At 35.0% G+C, this 25,994-nt stretch overlaps 2 protein-coding genes across 2 annotated transcripts; one reads left to right on the top strand and one right to left on the bottom strand.

The window, feature by feature from the left end:
• The first annotated feature begins 2,869 nt into the window (after positions 1-2,869).
• Positions 2,870-4,467, top strand: LOC147284375 (UDP-glycosyltransferase 84B2-like). Its single transcript, XM_086243050.1, has one exon. The coding sequence runs from the start codon at positions 2,926-2,928 to the stop codon at positions 4,342-4,344; it is 1,419 nt and encodes a 472-aa protein (XP_086099176.1). The 5' UTR covers positions 2,870-2,925; the 3' UTR covers positions 4,345-4,467.
• Positions 4,468-21,692: 17,225 nt separating this feature from the next.
• Positions 21,693-24,420, bottom strand: LOC147284374 (putative receptor-like protein kinase At2g23200). Its single transcript, XM_086243035.1, has one exon. It carries the CDS (start codon positions 24,298-24,300, stop codon positions 21,862-21,864), a length of 2,439 nt encoding a protein of 812 aa, XP_086099161.1. The 5' UTR covers positions 24,301-24,420; the 3' UTR covers positions 21,693-21,861.
• Between the last annotated feature and the right edge of the window lie 1,574 nt (positions 24,421-25,994).

Below are 25,994 nucleotides of genomic sequence, written 5' to 3'. Positions count from 1 at the left end.
GAATTACTTCCATATCAAATTATTTCTATTTTACATTTAATGAAAGAAAAAAAATGGAAAAATTTTCAACCAAAAAAAAAAAAAAAAGAGAAATAACATCCTAATCGAAGGATGAGTAATTAAATTGCTTATAACTCTTTATCGAATGACATTACTCATATAGACATTTGATCAATAAAAGGTTTGACCAACATGTAAATGCAATTGAAAAGTCTTCACCAACTTTGGAGTAGCTTTGTAACTGATGCTATTTGGGAAGGAATTCATTTGAATACTCAATTTTTTGGAATATGGCCAAGGAAACTCACGCTGCTAGTTTCAATGGTGGGGTGGTGGTCTTAATATAATAAATCTGGTATCAAACCAAAAAATGTGTTGATTTATTACCAGTATGGACACTCAAGGAAGAAAGCTTGGGTTGGTTTGACGAAGAGAGAATGGAATAAAAAGGGTAGACTTGGCAATACATGTAATAAAATATATAAATAATAATTTTAAAAAATAAAAAAGATTGCAAATGGAGAAAAATAGAGTGCGAAAATCGTCTTCCATTTTATAATTAGTGCTTAGGGTTTAAGATTTTAGATATTAATAATTATAATTTGAGTGAATGAATAACACAATATTAATTAGCATGCTACATGATGTTATGATTATTTTTTACATATTTTGACACATTTAAATGAAAAAATACCAGTGGCCAAAAAAAAATAAATAAAAAATACCAACATAAGAAAAATAGCGAGAATTAGGCGACATTGGAGCTTTTGTTTTTGGCACTGGCATGAGCATTTTTAGCAGAGTTGGGCATAAAGTTCCCAGACTTGGACAAAACCTCACAATCCAGTTGATTCCACCCAAGGAGTAAAATTTCGGTTTCGAGGAAATTTTCGATGGAAATTTCGACGGAAATTTTCGTGAAAATTTCGATTAAAATTTCGATTTCGATAAAATTAGACAAAAATGACTAAAATTGCTATTAAAATATGGAAATTTTGAATGAAACTTGACTGTATGTTTATTTAACATATTATCTACTACATTGATAAAAAACATTGAAGAAATCAAATAATATAGTAGATTTCATGTGATATGTGATAAATATAATGCGCGCTAGAGACAAGACTGTTAAAAAAATACTTCACTAATTAATAATTACATGATAAAATTACACGAATAAATCACCAATATGGCAACAGAAAGTAACAAGTTTACTCAAAGGAACTTGGAAATGATATTTGATAGTTAAATTAAGCCGAATTGGGTTAAAATAGAACCAATCCGATGGCAGCAGCGACGACAACGGTTTATCTAAAATTTCAATTTTACAAATTATCAAAATTAGAAAACCAAACATTAAGGAAATGAAACTTCATGATAATGAGATAAATTTCTTTTTCATAATTTATGTTTACAACTAAACGAAACACCAAAATGACCAGATCAAACCCCAAATAAAATCCCAAACTTTTTTTTTTCTTTCCAATTGTCTAAAAACTCCAAATCTCAATCTACCTTAAAAAAAAAAAAATTCTTTCCTTTTTTGTCTTCTTTTTTTTTCCTTTTCTCTTCTTTTTTTTTTCTTTCCTTTTCTCTTCTTTTTTTTCCTTTTCCTTTCTTTTCTCTTCTTTTTTTTCTTTCATTTTCCTCTTCTTCCCTCGTGGGCCGTGACTTCCACTTTTTTTTCTTTCCTTTTCTTTCCTTTTCCTCTTCTTCCCTCGTTGGCCGTGACTTCCACTTTTTTTTCTTTCCTTTTCATCTTCTCCTCCAGTAGCCTTCTCTCTCTTTTCCTTCCTCTTTCTCTCTCTTCTCCTTCCTCCTCCCTCCTTCCCCAGCCACTAGATCTGCGCCCACCTCCCGCAACCAAAACCCACTGTTGGCCTCCTCCCTCCTTCCCCAGCCAGCCTAGCGCTGCTCGCCTCATCCCTCCACCCTCAGCCAGCCTCGTGCCGCTCGCTCGCCTCCTCCCCCACCTCGCACAGAACCATCGTCCGCGCCCAAAACCCACGCCTCCCACCCCGCGACTCCCACCCATATAGATCTGGTTTTGGTTTTGTTGAACACTACATCGAAATTTCGCCGAAATTTCGAGGATTTCGGAAAATTTCGGCGAAATATTTCGAAATTTTTCGAAATTTTTTTGGTATGGTGTTAAAATTTCCATACCCCTAAAAAACGAAATTTTACTCCTTGGATGAATTTCTACCCATCCCGGTGATCCCGCAAAGTCTGACACAACACTCAGACCGACCTAGGCAGTTACGGGCCCGCAGAAGTCCAAACCAAAACCATATATCAGTTTGGGTTGCGATTTGGATGTCAAACCGACCCACCCCGCCCAATGTCCACTCCTAATTTCAGGCCCATTAAAAAGCTATTATGCTATAATTTTGAAGCAGTTTTGGTTTTTCCCAACTTCAATGCATCAAAATGTGTCAATGTCATCTACTACTTTGAAATAATCTCATTTCCTATTTTATATTTGAGATAAAATATTGCTATAAAAGTAACTTTAGAAATATAAAAGCCAAAAGAAACTTCCCCAAAGGCCCAAACAGCACTTCACCGTTAGAGATGCTCTACCCATCTAATCGAAGTAGTTGATTAGATATTTAATTCCCTGCAGATTAAACAAACCTTCCATGTCATTACTCATACCCTATCAAAACAAAAAAAAAAAGATTTAACTAACAAATAAAGAGAGAAACTTACCTAATTTAACTAACAAATGAAGAGAGAAACTCACGGGATAGGTCGACGTGGCATCCGCCTATCACGGGATAGGTAAGTTTTTTGCAATGTGGAAAATATTACATCAAGTCATTGCCTTCATCACCTTCTTCGTCTAGTTATTGCTTTCCTACTGTCCCACTACTCTCTCTCTCTCTCTCGCTCTCTCTCTCTCTCACAGTCTCAGAAAAAGCCATGCCTGCTGATGATGATCATCAAGAACTCCATCTCCTATTGGTGGTGGCACTACAAGCCCACATGAACCCCATGCTCAAATTCGCTCGACGCCTCACATCCAAAGGTGTCCACGTCACCCTCGCCACCACCCAAAACAGTAACAATCTCACCACCACCACACAAAACCCAAAACTCCAACTCCAGTTCTTCTCCGGCGGCCTCACCGCCGACTTCGACCGCGACAACGTCGCAGAGACCCTTCGCACCCTCCAAACCACAGGCTCCAAAAACCTCTCAAACCTCATCACCAACTTCACCATCACCAAAAAACTCTCCTGCATAGTCTTCAACCCCTTCATCCCGTGGGTCGCTGACGTGGCAGCCGACCATGGAATCCCCTGTGCTCTGCTCTGGAACCAATCCTGCGCGACGTTTTCGATTCTCTACCGTTACTCTAAGAACTTGTTAGTCCCGTTTTCCAGCTCGGGACTAATTAGCCCCGGTGACGTTGTAGAGTGCCCTGGCATACCGGGATTAGAACTAACAGATCTTCCCAGCACTATTCTCCCTTCCAGTCCTGACCACTTCAAGAAATTGATATCGGATTCGGTTCGGGTTTCGGAGAAGGCGAGTTGGGTTTTGGGCAATTCCTTTTACGAGCTCGAGGAGGGGATTATAGACGCCATGGATTCCCTCATTCCAATTCGCCCAATTGGGCCTCTAGTCTCTCCGTTTCAACTCGGGAAAGAAGAACAAGAACAAGAAGAAAATGACACAAATACCCTCCACGTTGATATGTGGAAAGCCGAAGACTCCTGCATTGAATGGCTCAACAAGCAAGCCATGTCCTCTGTTATCTACGCCTCGTTTGGCAGCACAACCGTCCTGTCCCAAAACCAAATAGACAACATTTCCATGGCGTTGAAGAACAGCAACAGACCATTTCTCTGGGTTTTAAAGCCTCCAGCCGAAGGCTCGAAGAAGAAAGTGGGTGAATTGCCATCTGGGTTCTTGGAAGAGACGAAAGAGAGAGGCATGGTGGTCAAGTGGTGCTCTCAAGAGAAGGTGCTCATGCACCGAGCCGTGGGTTGCTTCATGACCCACGGCGGATGGAGCTCGACGCTCGAGACCGTGGTCTCTGGCGTACCAGTCGTGGCTTATCCGGAGTGGACGGATCAGCCGACGAATGCCAAGCTTTTGGTTCATGTTTTCAAGGTGGGTGTGAGGGTGAGAGTTGGCGAAGATGGGATTGCTGGGGCAGAAGAAGTAGGGAGATGCATTGAGGAGGTTGTTGGTGGTGGGCCCAAGGCGGCGGAGATCAAGAGGAGGGCCATGGAGTTGAAGGAGAAGGCCAAGAGAGCGTTGGAGGATGCTGGTTCTTCTGACCGGAATATTGATCGGTTTATTACCGAAATTTCTGGGAAATCTTGCTCGTAGATCCAACCATGCGCGACCTGCCGAGCTGGCTTTTTTTAACATGTATTTTTTTTCTTTTTTATATTCAGGGAGAGATTCCAACTTGTAGTTCTTTGACATATGCACGATTATTCAAAGCACTCTTCAAAATGATACGCACTCTTTCTATATTTTTTATTTGAGTAAATTACAATTTAATATTTTAACTTTACTATTATTTTTAAGTTAGTAGTTTAAATTTAAAAAGTTATAATTTTATACTTTAACTTTAAATTTGGGTCAGCTTAGTACCTCTATTACTAGAAAGTCTATTATTCGCTTACGTGGCACTGATGTGGCGCACACAGACCTAATTACTAACTATTGACTTGATTTTTAATAATTGCCATGTAGAAGAATAATAATAAAAAAAGAATCAACTATTTAAAAAGTAAATAAAATATAAAAAATTGAATTAAAAAAAACAAACAGAAAAAAAAAAAAAAAAAACTCAGGCTGCCTTCCTCGCCCCTCCCCCCTCACCCTCGCCCCAAAACCCTTCACCTCCCGAGCAACCCCCACCCAAACCACCATCTTCTTCACCTCTCTCCCCCTATCCAGCACCACTAGCCTTCTCTGTGCACCCAATCCTTATCGTCGGACCAAGCCCTCTCCTCAATCTCCAAGCGCGACTTCCCTCTCAAGCTTCCCATCATCGTCTTCCTCAAAGAATTCTCTGACTCGCTCTTCACCGCCAATGAAAACGACGGCGAATTGGTATCGAAAGCCCTCCATCATCTGAGCATTTACAGATTTACCTTTCGTCACTACGCCTTCTCCTTCGTTTGATCCTCCATCGTACATATATTATAATTCGAATGAATTCACAATATTACATCAAATGTTATTTAGTGTTATTGTCACACAATCATTTTTATTTTTTACTATCAAATCCACGTATATTAATTAGAACACTTATTACCTACATTTGTTGTATACAAAAGGTCTCCACATGCATTTTCAATAAAAGTAAGCCACTTGTTCTATGAGCAAACTTTTTGTGTGTGGTGGTAACAGTATGTGGCGTTATGACCAATCTACTTATATTATAACACGTATACAATTTTAAAGATATTTGTTTAAGATTTAGAGTTTTGAATATTAATAATTATAACCAAACAATTATCAATTTGATTAATTTTTTACAAAAACGATCCGTGAGAAAGCACCTGAAAAATGATAAGGATCATATGATTCATAGTACTTAATTCTCAAGCTATAGGATTACTTTGTGTGCAAGTTTTGTTGTCCTTGTAATCTTGTAAATCAATACTGTATCTTGTAGGATATTCTCTAGCTCTTTATTCTTGTACTCCAAGTTTGTATCATATATATATAAATATAATGCAATATCTCAAGGATTGCTTGAGGCCTACAATTACAAAATTTGTTATGGTATCAGAGCTTTTCTAGTCTCACGACTCAAAAGCGTTTTTCTTCTTTGTCGTCTCCCTTTTCTTTCTAGACATAAACAAACAAAGTAATCTTATGGCTTAAAAATTAAGTAATATGATCTTTATCAAAATTAAAATGGATAGTTCTAATTATTGAAGCCCCCGCATTACAATAACTGAATTGTTAAGTGAGCGTGAAATTCCCTCTCTATAGTGAGCATCTGATCATTTCTATATACACGAAGTGCGATATGCCGTTAAAAACTCTCACCTTCTAAAAAGGCAAATGCTAGCAAACTGATAGTTGCTTTGGTACAAACGTTGTATATCGTGCCGCCAGATCTAATGGTTCAGAACTATACCTGCTAAGAATCAACTAGCACCAATCAAGTATACCCTTAAAAGCAATCAAAGGTTAGATTAGCGTCCGTACCACATACCGCGTTCACATGACAGATTTTTCCTAACAAAATAGAGAAGTTTTCTTGTTGTCGGAGACAAAATAATGAAGTTGGCGTGTTAAAATTTAGAAATTTCAGGATTGTCTATCTATGCACCAATTATTGAGTATTTTATGTATATAAAATTTGAGGTATATATGCAAGTTGCAATGTTGCATGTGTTCTCAACCCTTCACTACTCTTATTAAATCTATTGTTTTGTTTCGTTCTATCTTGTCCTTGAGTCCTTCGATTGTTTTGATATTATTCAATCACCACATGTCATATAATATTGATTGTGAATTGGGCCCAAATTAAAAGAATATAAATAGAAAATGAGCTTGGTTATGCTTATGCCCCTCAATTTTGTTTGTGTATGATTTTACTCTCCAAACTTATTTTGATTCACTTTAATTTTTAAAATTGTGCTTGGTGTTAAATTGTCTAATTTCTAAGTCATGTCTTATATTTGTTTGCTAGCTAAATTAATGTGACATTCATTAAAATTTTGTCTACTGTCAATTTAAATAACTATAAATGTGATAAACTTGATAAAATGAAGCAATTTAAAAAAGGATACTAAGGGCCCGTTTGAGATTATTGTTGGATACTCAAAAATTGTTGTAGATGACAATTCTAAGTCATTTACAACAATTTTAATGTCTGGTAACAAAACCAAAAACTGTCATGCCTCACTATTCTATGTTACTCACTACAATTTTGAAAAGCAGTTCTCCACTTGCTTTTCAAAACAGCAGTGAATGAAAGTTGTGGGCCACATTAATTAAAAATTTTAGTTGTTCAATATATTCTTAATTTTTATACAAAATGACAAAACTAATATACCTTTAAAATTTGTACCCAATATATCCTCATTAATTATGGTATTTTATTTGTACCAATAAAATTATAATATACCAACAAAAATCTTATGCATACTTATTTAATGATTTTGTTTTTAGCAATTTTAATGTTAATATAAATTTGTAGAAAAAAAATTATAAACAAGTAAAAATGCTTGTTTTTTACCCAACAAATAAGTCAAAAGCACTTTCAGCATCATGTCTATTTTAGTAATTATAAACAGCCACTACAGTTTTACATTAAAATTTATCAAACACCTTGATACTGCTACTCACAACTCTTTTGAAAACATAGTTTATCAAACACTCAACTGCTTTACTTTACAGCTGTTTTACTTCACATCAATACTAAACTAAGCCTAAGCTTTTCAAAACAAGTTTCATAAAATTAAAGCTAGACTTGGCAATATTTTATTCGACCTGTTAACACGACACAAAACAATATGAAAAATTTAGTGTTCGGGTTGAGGCTTGTTGAAATTGTGTGGACTCGTTAGTGAACCATTAATTTTCATGTCGTGTTTTTGTTAACCCGCGAAACCTGTTAGTGATCCGTTAAAAAATAAATATATATATATATTTTTTTTCTTATGATATTAATCATTTAATTTACACATTTTTTAGATTTTTCTTATGTGTAATGTTTTAACTATATATGTATAGAATAAAGGCTTTTCTACAAATCAGCCACCTGGATTATACTCCGATTTGCAAGTCACCACCTAAATAAAAGATTGAACCAATCTGCCACCTGAATTAAAAAATTTTTGCAATCTACCCACCTTCGTCCAAATCTGTCAATTTTATGTTAAAAACAAGGGTATTTAAGTCTTTTCAAATTAATTTTTTATTATTAAATATATGAATAATAAATAATTACATAAAAAAATAGGTCCATTGATTTTAACTACTAAATTTCAATAACTTTTTAGTTTAGGTACCAAAATTAAATAGCATTTTAGATTAGGTACTAGTTGAAAAGTCAAACAAAATAATAAAATAAAAGGTATTAGAATTTACAAATATTACATCACATGCCACTACAATAAAAAAATAAAAAAAATATTACATCACAAATATTACATTAATTTATACTATATTGTATTAAAAAAAAAATCAATCCAGTCACAACTTAACTGTGACTGTGTTGGTAAATTGAAAAAGACAACTCACACCACTATATTATGTATTATTTTGAATAAAAGTATTATTTTAACCTCTATTTATACTATATTGTAGTATAATTTCTCTAAAAATAATTCAATTAAGTCACAACTTAACCTTGACTGTCTCACAACTTAGATGTGACTGTCGTTCAGTCACAACTAAATTTGAAGTTGTGAGTGTCGTACATGCACAACTAAATGTGAAGTTGAGATTACATTAGCAAATTTTAAAATAATATAAAAGCCTCAAGGGCAATTTTGTCAAAACCTTATAAATTTTAACTAACACCCATCATATGTGGACTAAAGGATAAAATGTCAAATGAAAAAGGCTCAAATTAAAGGGGCCAACATATTTGTGATCTAATCTAAAAACTACATTTAAATTTAGTTGTTCAATTGAAATATTATATGTTCTTCATGCTATACTAAAAAATTATTGAGATTTGGTATTTAATTCTAATTTTCAAAAAAAAAAAATGAAAAAAAGAAAAAGAAAAAAAAGAAAAAAAAGAAAAAAAAGAAAAAAAAAAGAAAAAAGAAAAAAAAAAAACCCACCCACCACCGCCACCGCCACCCCCTCCCCGTCTCTATCCCTCTCCCTCGTAACCCCGCCCTTCTCCCCGTCGCACTTTCCCCCACGCAATCCTAACCCAACCCAGCCATTCTCCCCTACAATCCTAGCTTTTCTCCCCGCCCCCACCCCTCTCCCTCACAACCCAGTACCTCCTTGCCCCCCTCTCTCCCCATCGCACCCTACCCAATCCCAACCCAACCCAACCCAACCTCTTTGCCCCCCAACCTAGCCCTTTTCCCCTACAAGCTCAACCCCTCCCCGCCCTCATCCCTCTCCCTTCCCCCGCCCTTCTCCCCATTGCACCCTTCTCCACCCAATCCCAACCCAGCCCTTCCCTGCCCTCACTCCTCTCCCTCTCCCTCGCAACCCAGCCCCCTCCCTTCTCCCCGTCGCACCCTCCCCCACCCAACCCCAACCTCGTCGCACCCTCCTTCACCCAATCCCAATCCCAATCCCAACTCAGCCCTTCTCCCCCCAAACCCAGCCCCTCTGCGAGGGTGAAGGTTTAAAAAAAAAAAAAAATTATTTATAGGTATACTTAGTAAAGTTTTGGGTATGGAAAAAAAATTTTACAGTATAAATAGTATAACTCTTAAACATATTTGACGTGGATTCAAAAAGACCAAAATATCCCTTAAAATTTACTTAAAAAAGCTAAAATACCCTTGTTTTTAACAGAAAAATTGACGGACTTGGACAAAGGTGGGTAGGTTGCAATTTTTTTTTTAATTCTGGTGGCAGATTGCTTCAATCTTTTATTTAGGTGGTGACTTGCAAATCGGGGTATAATTTGGGTGAGTGATTTGTAAAAAGACCTAGAATAAAATGTATTTACTTATGTAATATAATATATTTAATTAAAATTTTTTATTGAAAAAATATATATATTTTTTCTTAACATGTGAAACAGGTGGTATCGTGTTTAGCGGTTATTTTTCATGTCGTGTTTGTATTGTTTTTTTTTTTTTTTTTTTTTTTCAATCGTTAGGTTAACAGGTCGTATCATATTTGACCAAAACCCATAAAAATATGACTCATTGCCATATCTAATTAAAGTAAGACGCATTTAAGGGTATAAACATAATTTCTAAAGAACAAACAACCATGAGTGACATTATAAGCCCCCTCCCTTCTCCCCGTCGCACCCTCCCCCACCCAACCCCAACCTCGTCGCACCCTCCTTCACCCAATCCCAACTCAGCCCTTCTCCCCCCAAACCCAGCCCCTCTGCGAGGGTGAAGGTTTAAAAAAAAAAAAAAATTATTTATAGGTATACTTAGTAAAGTTTTGGGTATGGAAAAAAAATTTTACAGTATAAATAGTATAACTCTTAAACATATTTGACGTGGATTCAAAAAGACCAAAATATCCCTTAAAATTTACTTAAAAAAGCTAAAATACCCTTGTTTTTAACAGAAAAATTGACGGACTTGGACAAAGGTGGGTAGGTTGCAATTTTTTTTTTAATTATGGTGGCAGATTGCTTCAATCTTTTATTTAGGTGGTGACTTGCAAATCGGGATATAATTTGGGTGAGTGATTTGTAAAAAGACCTAGAATAAAATGTATTTACTTATGTAATATAATATATTTAATTAAAATTTTTTATTGAAAAAATATATATATTTTTTCTTAACATGTGAAACAGGTGGTATCGTGTTTAGCGGTTATTTTTCATGTCGTGTTTGTATTGTTTTTTTTTTTTCAATCGTTAGCTTAACAGGTCGTATCATATTTGACCCAAACCCATAAAAATATGACTCATTGCCATATCTAATTAAAGTAAGACGCATTTAAGGGTATAAACATAATTTCTAAAGAACAAACAACCATGAGTGACATTATAAGTATCATATCCTACCCCACGTTTCTAATCGAGTTCGGTGATGCTCACATAACCAAGTGGCCTTGAGTTAGGGCTTTTGAAGACCTTGAACCATTACAAATGATACATATTAGAGTTGACTCGACCAATTACCAATGTGTGACTCGATTAACATATTTATGATGGTGACTCTGCTGATGTGGGAAAAGCCTAGTATAATCATTATATAAAACTAATTATCTTGCACAAGGGACATCAAAACTAAAATTTAACAACCAATTCAACCAACATAATATGAATTGATTATCTTGGTAATTGATTCTAACAACGTACACATCATTAATGCTTAATTTATTATCTTTTAAAGTAAATTAGTTAAAAGTTACAAACAATTATAAGTTTTACTCATAAACTCATATAAAAGATTTATTTATTTTTTAAGTCACAAGCAGTGGCTTAAAATTAAACTTTTTTCCTAAAGCCATATGTAACCTCGTATAGTTACACTTTATTTTGTTATGATGTAAAATATAACTTTTGTAGAGCTACACTTTATAATTTCGTAAAGTTACACTTTGTTGAATGATGTAGTATTATTTTAAGGTTTAAACATTTAAAATTTAGGGTTTTATCCCTAAATTCTAAAGACTATACTATAAACCTTAAACTCTCAAAAGAATTAAAAAAAAAAATTAAACTAAAACTTGGGTATACTTGAATACCTTACTTGAGTATGCTTGAGTTTGAATAGTATAGAATGCTTTATGCTTGATTTTTTTTTTTTAATTGTGGCTTAGAAATATTTTTTTGTGGCTTAAAAATAAAGAAATTAAAAATTTGAATTTATGACTAAAAAAGATTGTATATTGTGGCTTATTAATAAAAAATTCTTTTATATATGAGGAGAATAGAATACCTGTTCTAATTCAGTAATTACCATGGTCACGTACACACCATGTAGAAAATTTAGCTTGATTCCTACACCAGCCAATTCCTTCTAATTGTTTTTCAGTAAAATTACAGTACCCTGGCTCGCTCTTTTCCTGAAAATATTACATCCACCAATTCGGATTCCCATGACATTGACATATGTGGATCACAAGAGAAGAAGGAATGTGAAAATAAAGAGGGCCGGGTTAAGGACCAATTAGCTTGTTGTCTGGTTGATCGCAAGAGAAGAAGGAATGTGAAAATAAAGAGGGAATATTCATTCTTTATACAAAACCATTTAGACCATTGTTTACGTGATATTGACATTTGAGAACACCAAGCAACTTTGCAGCACACACTTGATTAATTAAAGTATCCAATCTATAGAAAATTTAATTGGTTAAAAAAAAAACTATAAAAAACTTAGAATATTAAATTCAAATCAAATAACAATAAATAAGTGTACACGTTCGACACATTATATGTTGTAAGATAAAACTTTACATTCCCAACATGGAATACTCTCACCAGTATACTGTTTTACTTTTTCTTATTTCAATATAATCTTAGCCATATATTAGAAATTTAAGGGTTTAATTACATTTGATTATGCACACACTCAAAACATTATATATTGAAGGTAATTAAAGCTTTACATTTCCAACATGGGATACTTTTAACCCTCTAGCTAGTATAATTATATTTACTTTTTTTTTGGGTCAAGAGTATACTTATATTTACTTGTTTCATGTATTTAAGAGTTCAGATCTGATTCTGCACACACTAAAAAATGTTGTGAATCAATTACTCAAACGTACTCATACACCAAAGTGAGAGCGCGTGTACACCATACCAACCAACCAACCGACCTGTGTTACCCAAACGAGTAACCCAGATGTTCTCAAGTCAAGAATCTGGACGGAGCCAAATGTGAAAGTGAAGTCACTTCCAATGTCTGTGCCTCAACCTCATGAGTCATCAAATTGATCCTCCAATAAGAAAAAAAATTTGGGTCAAACACAGCCTTTTAATGGTCCCACTACACCAAAAGCTCTTCACCGTCCTTTACCACCCAACCCTATCCCCACCCTTATACAAAGGTCCTTAAATTAGCTTATGAAATGAAGATGCCCCTTGTAACCCAATCTTATTCTGCTCCATTCTTTTTGCTTAGGAGAATATCATATACATATATTCATTGAAACAAAGAAAGAATCATCCTATATAGTTGGGGTACTCCTCATAAAACACTTTTAAAAGACTTCCAAGCATCAGGAGAATGAGACACTGCCTATGTTTCTTTCTTTTAGTCATCTTGCTAGCACTCGGACAATCTAATGATGTTGTTCTAGTCGAATGTAGAGTTCTTCGATCCGAAATCGCGAACAAGACGAATAGTGAACCTGCTGATGGGTCTGGATTTGTTGAGGAAACTTCACTTCCCAGCTCTAACAAGAAGAAGAGCAACAGGGTTTTGGTAAGGTATCAAATGTCTACGTTGGCTTCTGGACCTAGCAGGAAGGGGTCTGGCCATTAATTAACTGGCTACTCATCTTCCTTTCAGATTTTGATGTTTAATTTCTTCCTTCATTGCCTGTGTAATTATATTTTAGGTATGTCGTAGATGTAATTCTTATGTTTGCACCTGTAAATTAAGAAGATAGTTATTAAATTTGCAAGAAGAAATGTTCTTCTTCTACTACTTGTCAAGTGCATGTGTTGGCCAAGAAAGAGCTATACCATGATATTATCAGTTGTGTATGTTTGTAGCGTAAACAAATGTATAATTACAATTATTTATGAAGTTAATTAAAGGGAGAAAAAGAAATTCATTCAAGAGCGGACGAGACTATATGTGCATGTGTTTGGGTTCTTTTTTCTACTTTTATTGAGTTTGATACGTTAAGGTGTACAAATGTTAACGTTATTATGACTTTAAAATTTATTCTCGGATTTGGGGCAAAAACAGTTACACTGACCATTTGGATGAAATTAAATGAATGAGATGGGTAAAATGAAAAATTTTGGAAATTTTTTTGGCCATTAGGTGTAGTGACCAAATATTTGGGTGTGAATAGTAACACTAAATACTTTTATAATGGGCTTCTAGCCTTGGAACATACTCGAATCTTAGGCTTGATCAATAGGGTAATTGTGTGATTAAGAGAATGATGGTATTTTTTGTTTTTTTAATGCCAATAAGCGAATAATGGTTGCTTCTATTGTATATGACAAATTCTCTCAGCCAAAAAGGAAAATTGAATGCTCTAAAGTCAATAGTTTAGTAGGGTAAAGGGTTTCGAAAGTGAACTTGATGTAGGCCCAAAAAACTGGAAAAGAGTTGGTGTTCATGGTTTTGCCCATCAAAGCAGCTTAACTATCATAGAATTAGAATATGTTACTCTCATACCGAATTTAAACTACATTATCGCATATTCGCATCTTAATAGAAGATGATCAGCAAGAAGCGCTAATACAATCAGAGATGGGATTAAAATTAACAAGGCACTCCTAATTTGGCCTTACAAGCTAAAAAAACTCAAACAAGGTTAATTAATAATTATAAACCCCCTAGTTAGAGATAAAATCGTTCATAACCTCCACCCAAAATCTACCTCTCCTATAACCCCCAATCTTATACTTAATATTTTTCTAAACCCCCTAGTCAACTAATACCCAGTCAAGTTTGACTCCCCATCTTTTAATTTTCCAGCTTTACCCTTTTTTTTTTATTTTCATTTTCAATTTATGGGTGCTCTCTCTCTCTCTCTCTCTCTCTCTCCCATCAGGTGCCTCTCTTCCCCTCTGCGTTCTCTCTCTCCCCGCTGCTGTCGCCGGCGCGTGCGCCACCGTCTGGCGACGGTTGCCAGCAAGACCGGTCCCATCACACTCGCCTTTCCTTCCTCTTCCTCTCCTTGCCCTCCACTCTCCACGAAACATAACATCGACGCCGGATCGGTCTAGGCAAACCCGAGTTCCCTCACCGGCGATCCATCAATTCCGGCGACGACGAGGTGTCGGACTGGTTGGGTTCTTCTCGCCTCTTCCTTCTCTATCTATCCATGGCCTTTTCTTTCCCATAAAATCCACAGAAACCCAAATACAACCCGAAGTCCGATCGTCATCTCCGGCGGTGACTTCGAGATTCCGGCGACGTCGCAGTCGCTCTCCACTTCCAGAAGCTTCCTCTCGACGTGGTGAGTGTGATGGTGGTCTCTGATTCTCCAACTGACCACCGTGGACGACGAATCGACGCCGAGAAAGTCTGAGACTTATCGCCGCCTTTGTTGGCGATTCCGGCAGCGGATTGAAGTGGTTCCGGTCTCATTCTTCTCCCTTTGACAGTCTCTTTCTACTGGTATACAAATTTTGGTTCAATTGCATTAAATTTCAAAAGCCCTGATTTGAAAACCCTAATTTGAAATTGATTTGTGAATCTGTCTGTGAAATGTATAATTTGTGAATCTGTTTTAATTGAATTTGTTATAAATCAGATAGAAATGTGGTTTTTAATTGATTTATAAGTATATACAAATTTACTTCATTTATTGATTAAACAGTTTCAGTTCGTGAAACAGTTTCATTTCGTGAAACAGTTTCAGTTCGTGAAACAATTTCAGTTTGTGAAACATGAGTTTTAAATGAATTTTGAATGAAATTATGGTTCTGAAATATGATGAATAAAATTTGCAGGTAGAAACAGATCGAGGCAGTGGCGGCTGTCGTGTACTCGTCGCGCGTGAGGTGATCGGACGACGTTGTATTGTTGGCTACTCCTCTCATCTCAATGACTTGTTGTATTGTTGGTTTTTTTTTTGATAAGGTTGCTGTGTTCTTTTTAGTGAAACGGAATTCAGTAAAGGTGTAACTGTTTTAGTGAAGTGTAATTGTTTTAGTAAAGGTGTAATTGTTTTTTAATTAAGGTGTAATTGCATTTTAGTCGAGGTGTAATTGTTTCATCACTTAATTCAGTTTCAGTAAGTGAATTCATAACTGAATTCTTCAATTTAGTGTAACTGAATTTCTGAAATTCAGTTTCAATATAATTGAATCACTACAACAATGAAGTTAATAGACAACGGTGAAAACCGTTGTCTATTTACCCAAAATTTCGTCGTCTAGGCGAGTGACATCTATAGCATATTCAGACAACGGTTAAAACCTGTTGTCTGAGTGAATACATACAACAGTTATAATTTAAAATTGTTGTCTAGTATCCACCAAAATGCATGATTTTCATAAAAAACGGTTGTCTCACAATAGAATACACAACGTTTATAGATATAAAACTATTGTAGTAACAAATGTCTAACAATAGTTATATACTATAAATGTTGTCCGATGTATTTTTAAACATCATTTTTATAAAAACCGTTGCATAATTAAGGTTAAATTTGGTAGGAATGGTGTTAGTAGAGGCACTCAACAACAGTTTTGGCTAAAAAATGTTGTTAGTAAAGCATATACACATCTGTTAATAATCTAAAACCATTGTGTAATTCATAGCCCAACAATAGGTTTAACTAAAACATGTTGTTTGAAAAGAATATACACAATTGTTTATTATTTAAAACTGTTGTATAATTTATTTCCCAACAACAGGTTTAAGAAAAACATGTTGTTTTAATCACATATACACATCCGTTTTATAACATAAAACCGTTGTGTAATTTAATTATCCACAACTTGTTTTCCTCTAAAACCGTTGTCAAGATTTGACTAACACAATGATTATTCAACTAAAATCGTTGTCTAGGTTTGACTAACACAATATCTTTAAATTGACAAATGTTGTTTGTTTGATTCACATTTTAACATTCCTACTTGCATCCAATTGAAATTAAATCTCACTAAATCCCTGCTTGCATCCAATTAAATCCACAAATATGAACTCAAAAAGATCCATGAATTCATTAAATTGGAATTGGAATTTACAAAGTCATAGCAAACCCATTCACACATACATTGCCAATTAACACTCCAAAAAATTAATTGTAAAGTAGCTTGATATACATTGAAAAAAAGTACTTGTTACACAAACTATAAAGGCATGGCTTAAAAATTTGGAGACCAACTTTTGAACCTTTCTACATCCGCATTATTCCCATACTAGCTTCTTGCACTTTTTACAAGGCTTGTAAACAAACCCTTCCTCTTGTGCACAAGCATAGATATATAGTTGCAGACTTTCCACTCTGCAAGATAAGAAACAAAAATATTCAACAAAAAAGAAAAAGAAAAGAAGATTTGTATTACTATTAAACTCAAGCAAAAGATGCAAACATAACAAAAGGGTATGCACACAAGATACATTAAAAATACAAATGAAACAAGTTTGTAAATGCACACAAGAAATTCAAAAACAATAACAATGGGAGCCAATTGTAATTAATTACCTACAACACAAATATAACAAGTGAATTTGCTGGAACTTTGAAGCTTTATGTCAATATGGTTATCAATAAGTTCAATATCTCCCAAAAAAATAAAGGCAAGCAGAGTTGAACCCTGCTGTAGGAAGGCAGAGTTGTTAGAGCCCATATAGCAGGAATCTTTAGGAACCTGCAGTGGAAGCAAATCAATGATACATCAGACAGATCTTAAGTTTCAAATTTGTGAATCAAATGTTGCTAGTAATGGAGAAATGGCTTCAAAGAAGATAAGCAATAACAAACCACAGGTCCACAACTTTAAGCTTTTCAGGGAATTATAATAAATTAACTATCATAGTAAAATCATGAATATGTATGGAAGAGACAATTAATTAATAGACTTGTTGTTCTCAGCATTTCAACATGACACAAGTATAAACATAAGATGCATAAAGAAATATAAAGATAAAAACAACATAGATGAACAATTTTGTATTGTGTGTGTTGTAGTAGCTTTGAACAGTTTGCTGGTCGATAGTTGATTATGGTACATTTAGTGCACTGCCCATTCACTAATGTTGTACCTTTTTTTGATGAATATTGAATATTGATGCTGTACTTTTCACTTTAAATATTTTATTCCAAAAATAAATACAAAAACCAAAAAGGAAGTTCAATGTTTCACTTACAGATGCACTGCATTCATGGTTTTAGCTCCTCTTTGAAGAGTTATCTCATATGTACGGTCACATAGGTCTTGCAAAAATAACTCTAATACAGTGGACATCTTGTCTGCTGTATTGTACTATGTACTTCTTTATTTTCATTTAATGAAACCTTGTTTCTAATTAAAAAAAAAAAAAAAAGATAGTCAGAACTACTCACAAACTAAAACGGGCACCGCTAAGGCTATCTTCCCAACATCCTCATCAGCTTGCATAATCTTTTTAATCCGGGCCTGCCAAATGAAAATTTTGTATTAGAATCATCCATATTAAAGGGGTGAGGTTCATGTAATACTTTTAAACTAAACTAAAGTTACCAAACTAATCAATATTTGTCATTATTTAAATCCGAACTAATCAATATTTGTCATTATTTAAAGCCTAGTAAGCCTAACTAACAGTAATACCATTCGTCTGAACTAATACTATCATATGTATTACCATGCTGCATGCAGTAAGCCTAACTAATACATCTAGCGTATGTATTACCAAAGCGTAACTAACAATAATCAAATTGTTAAACATAAATGAAAGGCATCAAAATATATACTGCCTAACTAACAGTAATACCATTAGCCTGAACTAATACTATCATATCTATTACCATGCTGCAGTAAGCCAAACTAATACATCTTGCGTATGTATTATGGTATTACCAATATAGGCTTCTGAACTAAGTGTAACTAACAGTAATCAATAAACTATAAATGACAACCTGTTGAAGAGGGGGAAATACATGTGAGAATAAACGTAAAAACCAATTTAATAATAACCACAATAAACAGACACATATAAGAAGTCGATAGCAGAACAAAGGAATTTTAATTTATTTGAGACCACTAATATGGCTACTTCCCTGCCCCCTCCAATCTCCAACAGTACTATTGAAAGATGAGCATTTTATTACCAAAATGCAATATTAGAAGAATTGAGAGGATGTCATTTGAATCGGAATGAAGTGAAATGTAATAAACTGTAGATGATGAAAATTACGTGAGCTAATAATGCATTCAAAGAAACAACTGTGGCTAAATATTTATCATGTAAATTTGAAATTTAAAAATGTATTTCAAATATTTAAAATATTCACCATATCCAAATAAAAGTTAACAACAGGTGAGACAATTATTACCTATGAAAATAGCTAATTTAGTTAACATGAGTCCTACAGGGACTTACTTTCGAAGCCAGAGCCGCTCTGTTCTGAGGTTGATAAAGAGCAGAGCCAAGTGGGGCCCATTTGCCTAAACTATGAGGAGAAGAGTCCATAACATAGGGCCAATAGAAGGATGAGGAAGAGTCATTAAAAATCCATCAACTCTACTAAAGTCAATGACTTTTAAAAACTCTACAAAAGTCTATTAAAACTCTAATTGAATACACCTCCCTTAGTGTCATCTACTAGACCAAATGATCATTGGCAAACTATACGAGTTTCATGATATATATATATATATAATTTAACAAAATAAAAAAGTTATTAATTGATGGTTATATATCATCATTCCAATACTTTTGACTTTTGATTACAAAAAAAATTGAAAAAATTGAAATCCCTAGCTCTTTATAATTGGTCAGAGCTATTAAAAATTTGTAGATCCCCTTTTGGGTACTAAAGCAAGCATGTTAGTAAATTATTGAGGAGTGACCTTTAAGACTTTTGAACTCTTTTTCATAAATCATGATCATCCTTGCTTTCAAAGAATAGCAAGTCTTACATCCCCTGGTTATAACACGCTCTTTGGGTTTCATGAATTGGTCTAATTAATTATGTTCTAATGCAGCCTGAATTTGATCCCCAAACTCATTTTTTGGGTATAAAATGGGTATAGTCCAGCCACAATGGGCCTGAATATGATCCCTATAATTTTTTGAGACCCAAAAATTATTCCCAATTTTGGGTATAGATTATATCTAAAACCAAATTAAATGGCTGGCCCACCAACAAATAAATGAGTTAAATATTAATATTCTCATATTTGGGCCTCAACACCATTGTGTTGGTGATTCTCAAAATCTATATTTTTACACTTTTTGATATCCAAAATTGATTTGGGTATTGAGTATTTGGAAATCAGCATTGTAGAAGGCCTTACAACTAGCAGCAAAAGCTGCAGCAAACACATATCAGAGAAACCTCAAATCTACTTCCAAGCTTGAGTAATGTGTAACTTCTTTGATTTGCTTCTAATTCATTCTTATTTTTGGTAGCAATCAGCACTGACCAGAGAACACCCACATACTCAACCACAATGAATTTGACTATTTTGTTCCGAGCACTATAAGCAACAATGAAGATCATATAGAAAGGTTAATAACTGAACTATATATTCTCCCACATAACTCTCTCAGCATTTTGTCTAATATCAAGTGTAACTAATACTAGCCTCCCTAAATGAAAACTTTTTATATTGTATCATTGCTGGCTTTTCTTTTAACTTTTTTATTTTTTCTTTTGTCCATGTCACTTCCTATGTCAGACAAGATGGAGTGCAAATTTGCTCATCACCTCTAAAAGCGGTAAGCATCACCACTTTATTCATAGATTGACATGTGTCATTTAAAATAACTCTAGTTAACAATTTTGAATTAATAAATTTTGATATAATAATGAGGTGAGAGAAAATCTCTTTCTTCCAAACTTAACCTTTCTCAATTCTCACACTCTCTCTCCCCTTTATTTTTATTTTTCCTTTTTTTAATAAATCTTTTTTTTTTATTTCTTATTTGACACTCTATGTTTTTTCAACTTTCATCTTTTAAAAAAAAAACAAGTTTGGTTGTCTATCATGTTCCCTTCTAGTTTATTTGTTGCTAATGAGTACAAATTTCATTGGTGGGCTGTTACTATCTTCCTTATTTTCCATGAAGATTGTGGCAGCTTCTTCTTGGAAATATGCACAAAAATATAATAAATATATTAAATCCAAAAATTTTCTAACAATACAATTAAGCTCAAGAGTATATCGATTTGCTATAGGTTGATAGTATGGGACCTATCTATTCCCATATATATTGACAAAAATAGGCAACTGGTAATTTAGAACTTTGGCTTTGATTTTGGACGTGTAATGGCTCCAGAGTTGCTGCACAAGTTTATGCGGAACATGGTTTATATTGGGCGACAAAAGTCATTATGATCATCTTGATCATTTTCATGGCTTCTTGCGGCTGTATATCAATTTTTTTATAAATTGGGCGAACGATTAAAGAATTATAATAAATAGTAAAGATTGAAAAAGTAATGGCCATGGTTCTATCCAGAAAAGCCATAAAAGAACCAAAGAAAGAAAATTAAGCCTTATCAGTTACTCAAAAGAACAATCGTACCTATATAATTATTATATAATGGAAGATAGCAGCAGCCCGCCAATGAAATTTGTACTCTGTAGCAACAAATAAATTAGAAGGGAACATGTAGCTTGTTTTTACTAAAGAAAATGAAAGTTGAAAAGACATAGAGTGTCAAACAAGAAATAAAATTAAATATTTACTAAAAAAAAGGAAAAATAAAAATAAAGGGGAGAGAAAGCGTGAGAATTAAGAAAGAAAGGGTAAGTTTATAAGAAAAAGATTTTCTCTCACCTCATTATTATATCAAAATTTATTAAGAACAGTATTTGGGTCACCCCTTGAGGGTACCCCAAGGTCACCCTACTCTCCCAAATTTTAATTTCAGTAATGCCGGTGCATGATCGAAAATGTTCATTTTTTAAATAACCTATTAAAGATCATCTCTGTAAAAAATTATATCAATCAAAAATTGTTTAGTTATATTAACTGTTGTCAATTAACTGTTGCACTCGACAAAATGGGTCCCAAAGCGGCCATGTAAGCAAAAACAGCTGAATTGATGGTCAACATACAATCAAACTAATGGATGACTAGACGGAGATAACTTAAGGTTGTACATTGTAGAGTTTAAAGGTTCGGGTGCATAGTGAAAAACTTGGAGGGTGCAAAATAAATTTAACTCAAAAAAAAAAAAAAAAAAACGATCACAAAATATGTAAATGATGAGAAAGCACTGCTAATACATACAGAACTTACTATTATATTTATATCGCATCTTAAAGATGAGAGAAGTGCCAATACATTCAAATATAGGATTAAAATTAACAAGACACACCTAACTAGGCTAACTTAGCTTTACTGGCTAAAAACACTCAAACAAGGTTAATTAATACACCTCACAAACTGATCAAATTTATCTGGCATCACCCATTCTCAACTGGGAGAAAATTTCATTTTCTGTTATGCCCGACTCATCGTTCCTCATATCATCATCTCTGTTGATTGTGGAACTAAATGAAGCAAAAGGCTCAGCATTTGGCAACACAAATGCTGATGAAGCATTGGCTGTGCTGTCTTCATGGGGTTCTCTGTGCCTTGCTGTTTGCTGGAGCTGCAATGCATACTCCAAGTCCCACAGCACATCGCCCATTGTAGGCCTATCATAAGCATCTTCTTGCAAACACTTCTCCGCCGTCTCACTAAATTTTCTCAGTGAACTGGGATCAATCTGACCCTTGATAGAAGAGTCAACAACCTGTTCAAGCAACCCTTTGCTCTTGCAAAGCATGCACCATTCAACTAAGTTGATTTGCTCTCTTGGAAGCATTGGATCGATGGCAGGTCTTGCACACAACACCTCGAGAAGAACCACCCCGAATGAGTAAACATCCGATTTTTCTGTCAGCTGTTGGGACATCATGTACTCAGGATCAAGGTAACCAAAAGTCCCTTTGACAGCTGTGCTGACATGGGTTTCATCAAGAGGACCAGACTTTGAAAGGCCAAAGTCAGCAACTTTAGCAACATGGTTTTCATCAAGCAATATGTTGGTGGACTTGACATCTCGGTGAATGATGCCTCCAGCAGCACCTGTGTGGAGGTAATGAAGACCCCTTGCTGCACCAATGCAGATTTCAAGTCTTTGCTTCCATGACAAAGGAGGCAGCAACTTTGAATCATACAAATGGTCTTTCAAGGACCCTTTTTCCATGAATTCATAGACCAGTATCATCTCAGACCTTTCATCACAGTACCCAATTAAGGAAACAAGATGGCGGTGTCGAATCTTGGACAAAACCATGATCTCTGTTTGGAACTCTGGACGGCCTTGGTCTGACCCTTGTCGATCTCGCTTACCTCTCTTCACAGCCACTTTTGTACCATCCAAGAGAGTGGCTCTATAAACATCCCCAAAGCCACCCTCACCTATCAGAAATTTTTTGTCAAAGTTTTTTGTTGCATGCTGAATTTCAGCATAAGGTATCTTCAACCCAAGATGTAGATTAGTGATAGGAGAGCCATGAATGGTTACCCAGCCTTGGGAACTCCCTCCACCATTTGGAGGCATTGCTGACCATTCCGAAGCTTCATCCGGCTTTGCCTTTCTGTGTTTCAATCTAAACAAGAATCCAATGACCAAAATGCAGATAAGAAACACGCCTCCAACAACTAAACCAACCACAAGAGCCACAATTATCTTCTTGGGTGCTTTCACACTACAAATTGAAGCCGATTCCTCCATTACCTCCAATATTTCCAACCCATTTAGAAAGGCAGTGATATTATCAGGATCTGTACTACTCCGAGGGGCAATACTGATGTTAATGAGTCCAGACTTTGTGGAATCCACCACAAAATCTTTGAATATAGGAGTGTTCGGATAAAAATGAAGGAGATCGAACCTCTTTCCATCTAAAAACAAGTCAAATATTATAATGCCATCGGTTGCACTAAAAATGTCACACAAGTGAACCCGGACAAGGTGCCTGGCATTTTTCCTACTCACATTAAAAGACCAAGTTGTGTAGGAGGAGGAATTGGATCGTCTGGCAGTCAGGTAAACCATATCTGGGGCAACATATTGATCAACATATCTCTTAAGCGTCTTGGCTTTGGAAACTGGTATTGCAGAGTTTGGACTCGAGAGAAATCTATCATCTGTATCCCAATTTCTCCATATTGTGTCATTATCTGGTGTATATGGTGGGCCTCCAACATTCACTCTGTAAATTGTATGCAGAACTAAAGGGAGATTACTGCTGTAATTCTCAGGGCTGAAACTTCCAGGGGCAAGGAAGACTTCAATAGCATTTATAAATGCCAAAGATGATGCTTGAGGTGTAAAACATATTGTAAATGAGCTACTGTTTATGCCAAGAAAGAATTCCTTTATTATAGGAGAGTTGCTACTATTCTTGGCAGTGAAATTGCTCAACAATTTGAACCCAGAAGCCGAAACATCAAAAAGAGCTGTGGAGAGATTACTTGTTGAGGAGGAGAAAGCAAAAAAATGCAGGCGTACAAGATAAGTACCGTTTTCAGTGATCTTGAACTGGTAGTGGGAGTGTTGCCTGAAAACTCTTGCTGTCTGGTAGAGAGAAGCATTTAGCAACTGGTTGGCTGTGATGGCCTCGCTTTCCTTAGAGAAAGAGACAGAACCAGAATTCGAGTCCCCAATGAAACTCCGGTTAGTGCCGTTTATAGTAGCTTTTGACCCACAATTGATGAAATACTCATCTGGGGGATAATCTAAAGATTCTAAACACAGAAAGTGAAGGGATGAGAAGTGGAGGAGAAAAACAAGCAGAGGAAATATAGGGATATGGGTTTTGTAGTAATGAAGATTTTCCATTGATGGACTTGATGGGTTTTGCTGAATTATGGCCTAGGATTTAGTGCCCATCTGAGGATGGTTGGTGGACTTTGGAGTTGAATGACCATGGAATTATGCAAGATGAAGACTTGGAATAGGAAAAGCAGCGACTTTGAAGTTGAAATATCGACCAGGCAAATTTCAATTAGAAAATAACAAGCAAATTTATGGTGGATTTATTTAAATATCCTTCGAATTTCATAGACTAAGCAAATACAACAGAGGACATTTTTGGTTTTTTCAATTCTTTTTGGTTCATATAATTGACTAAAATACCGTCCACCAGTAAAAAGTTGGATGACTGGGATCACTGTCTTTTGCATTTGGATGAGAATAGCAGAAATACCGGTGGTCCCCAAAAAGGCACTATGAGACACTATTTGACTACATTTTTTCAACCCCTAGAGTCTGGATTAATAAATAGTAAACTAGAAACCAAAAGAAGATTGTGCAAATGAAGCTATACTAATGACTACCAACAGAACAGTAATCCTAAACTTAATCCAGTTTATATTGACATTACCAAAAACTTGAATGGGAGAATCAGAATATACTTAACTGGGAGATGTATATTTGTTGTGTTGTCCTTGTATGGCTCTCTGTTTAGTTGCATAATGCTCATCAAGCAAGATGTTAGTCGAACCAATACACAATTAGTGAACCTTTGTGTGGGTAGGGAAGAGTGATGACCCTCTCTGCTGAACCAATACAATTAAATTTCAAGTCTTTGCTTCCAAGATAATCTGGAACCTGTTGATGAACATTCAGAGTTTCCATTTGAATCATAGAGATGAAGTCTCAAAATCCCATTTTCCATGAATTCATAAACCAATTTCATCTCATATCCCCAAGCACAGAATTGGGATACCTGGCCCATGCCCTGGTTTACTTTGTTTTGCGGCAATTTTGATACCTTGAAGAGTTCCTTGTAAACTCTCCCCCACCCAACAAGATTAATTATGAGGACAAGTAATACATGTGATAAGATATTACTATTTGAATTTTCTATTCAGGATTACCATCTGTTATGCCATAGTCGCACAGATATTTCTTCTAATTTAGCTACCTGCGATACCAAAAAAATATGGAGTTTATCAACAGGTCTTGACATTAATGTGTATAGTTTAATTCCTTATATACAATTATTACTCTTCACATTTCCAATATGAAATGATGTTAATGCTCTAATCAAGTCTTATTTTCTCCAACACTATGAAAGACAATTTTTAAAATGTATATAGTCCAATAAATGCATGGTGGTAAAATGGCAATTGGATAACAAGCTATCATTTCTGTCATCTAACATTGAAAAAGGCGGTGTGGTTCTCCTGAACCACCCATTTTGCCTAGAGTTAGGACTTTTGTTTGGTTAGGCATATTTGTTTGGACTTTTTGTTAGGTGCTTGTTTTGTTGTGAAGCTCTCTAGCTTTGTATTTTTTATACTTTTGGGCTGTTTTAATGCATAACTATTAAGACAAAAAAAAAAAAAAAACATTGAAAAAGGCTTCTTGGCCGAAAAAAAATATTGAAAAAGATTTAGGGTAGGTTTGTTTGGGAGTGCTTCTGTAGAAAACGCTTTGACTCAGTTGCACTTTCACTATAAGTGCTTTTATTAGAAAGATATAAATTTTTTTTTAAAAAAATCCAAGTGCTTCTTGTGAATGCATTTGGA

Source organism: Dryas octopetala, chromosome 5 (assembly GCF_963921425.1).
Source record: "Dryas octopetala chromosome 5, drDryOcto1.1, whole genome shotgun sequence".
Taxonomy (NCBI): Eukaryota; Viridiplantae; Streptophyta; class Magnoliopsida; order Rosales; family Rosaceae; genus Dryas; species Dryas octopetala.
The sequence above is the reverse complement of the archived record's forward strand: the minus strand, read 5'-3'. Positions and strand labels throughout refer to the sequence as shown.

Bases quoted from the DNA above. Each gene is read 5' to 3' on its own strand.
- LOC147284375 (XM_086243050.1), top strand. From the start codon at position 2,926: ATGCCTGCTGATGATGATCATCAAGAACTCCATCTCCTATTGGTGGTG.
- LOC147284374 (XM_086243035.1), bottom strand. From the start codon at position 24,300: ATGGAAAATCTTCATTACTACAAAACCCATATCCCTATATTTCCTCTG.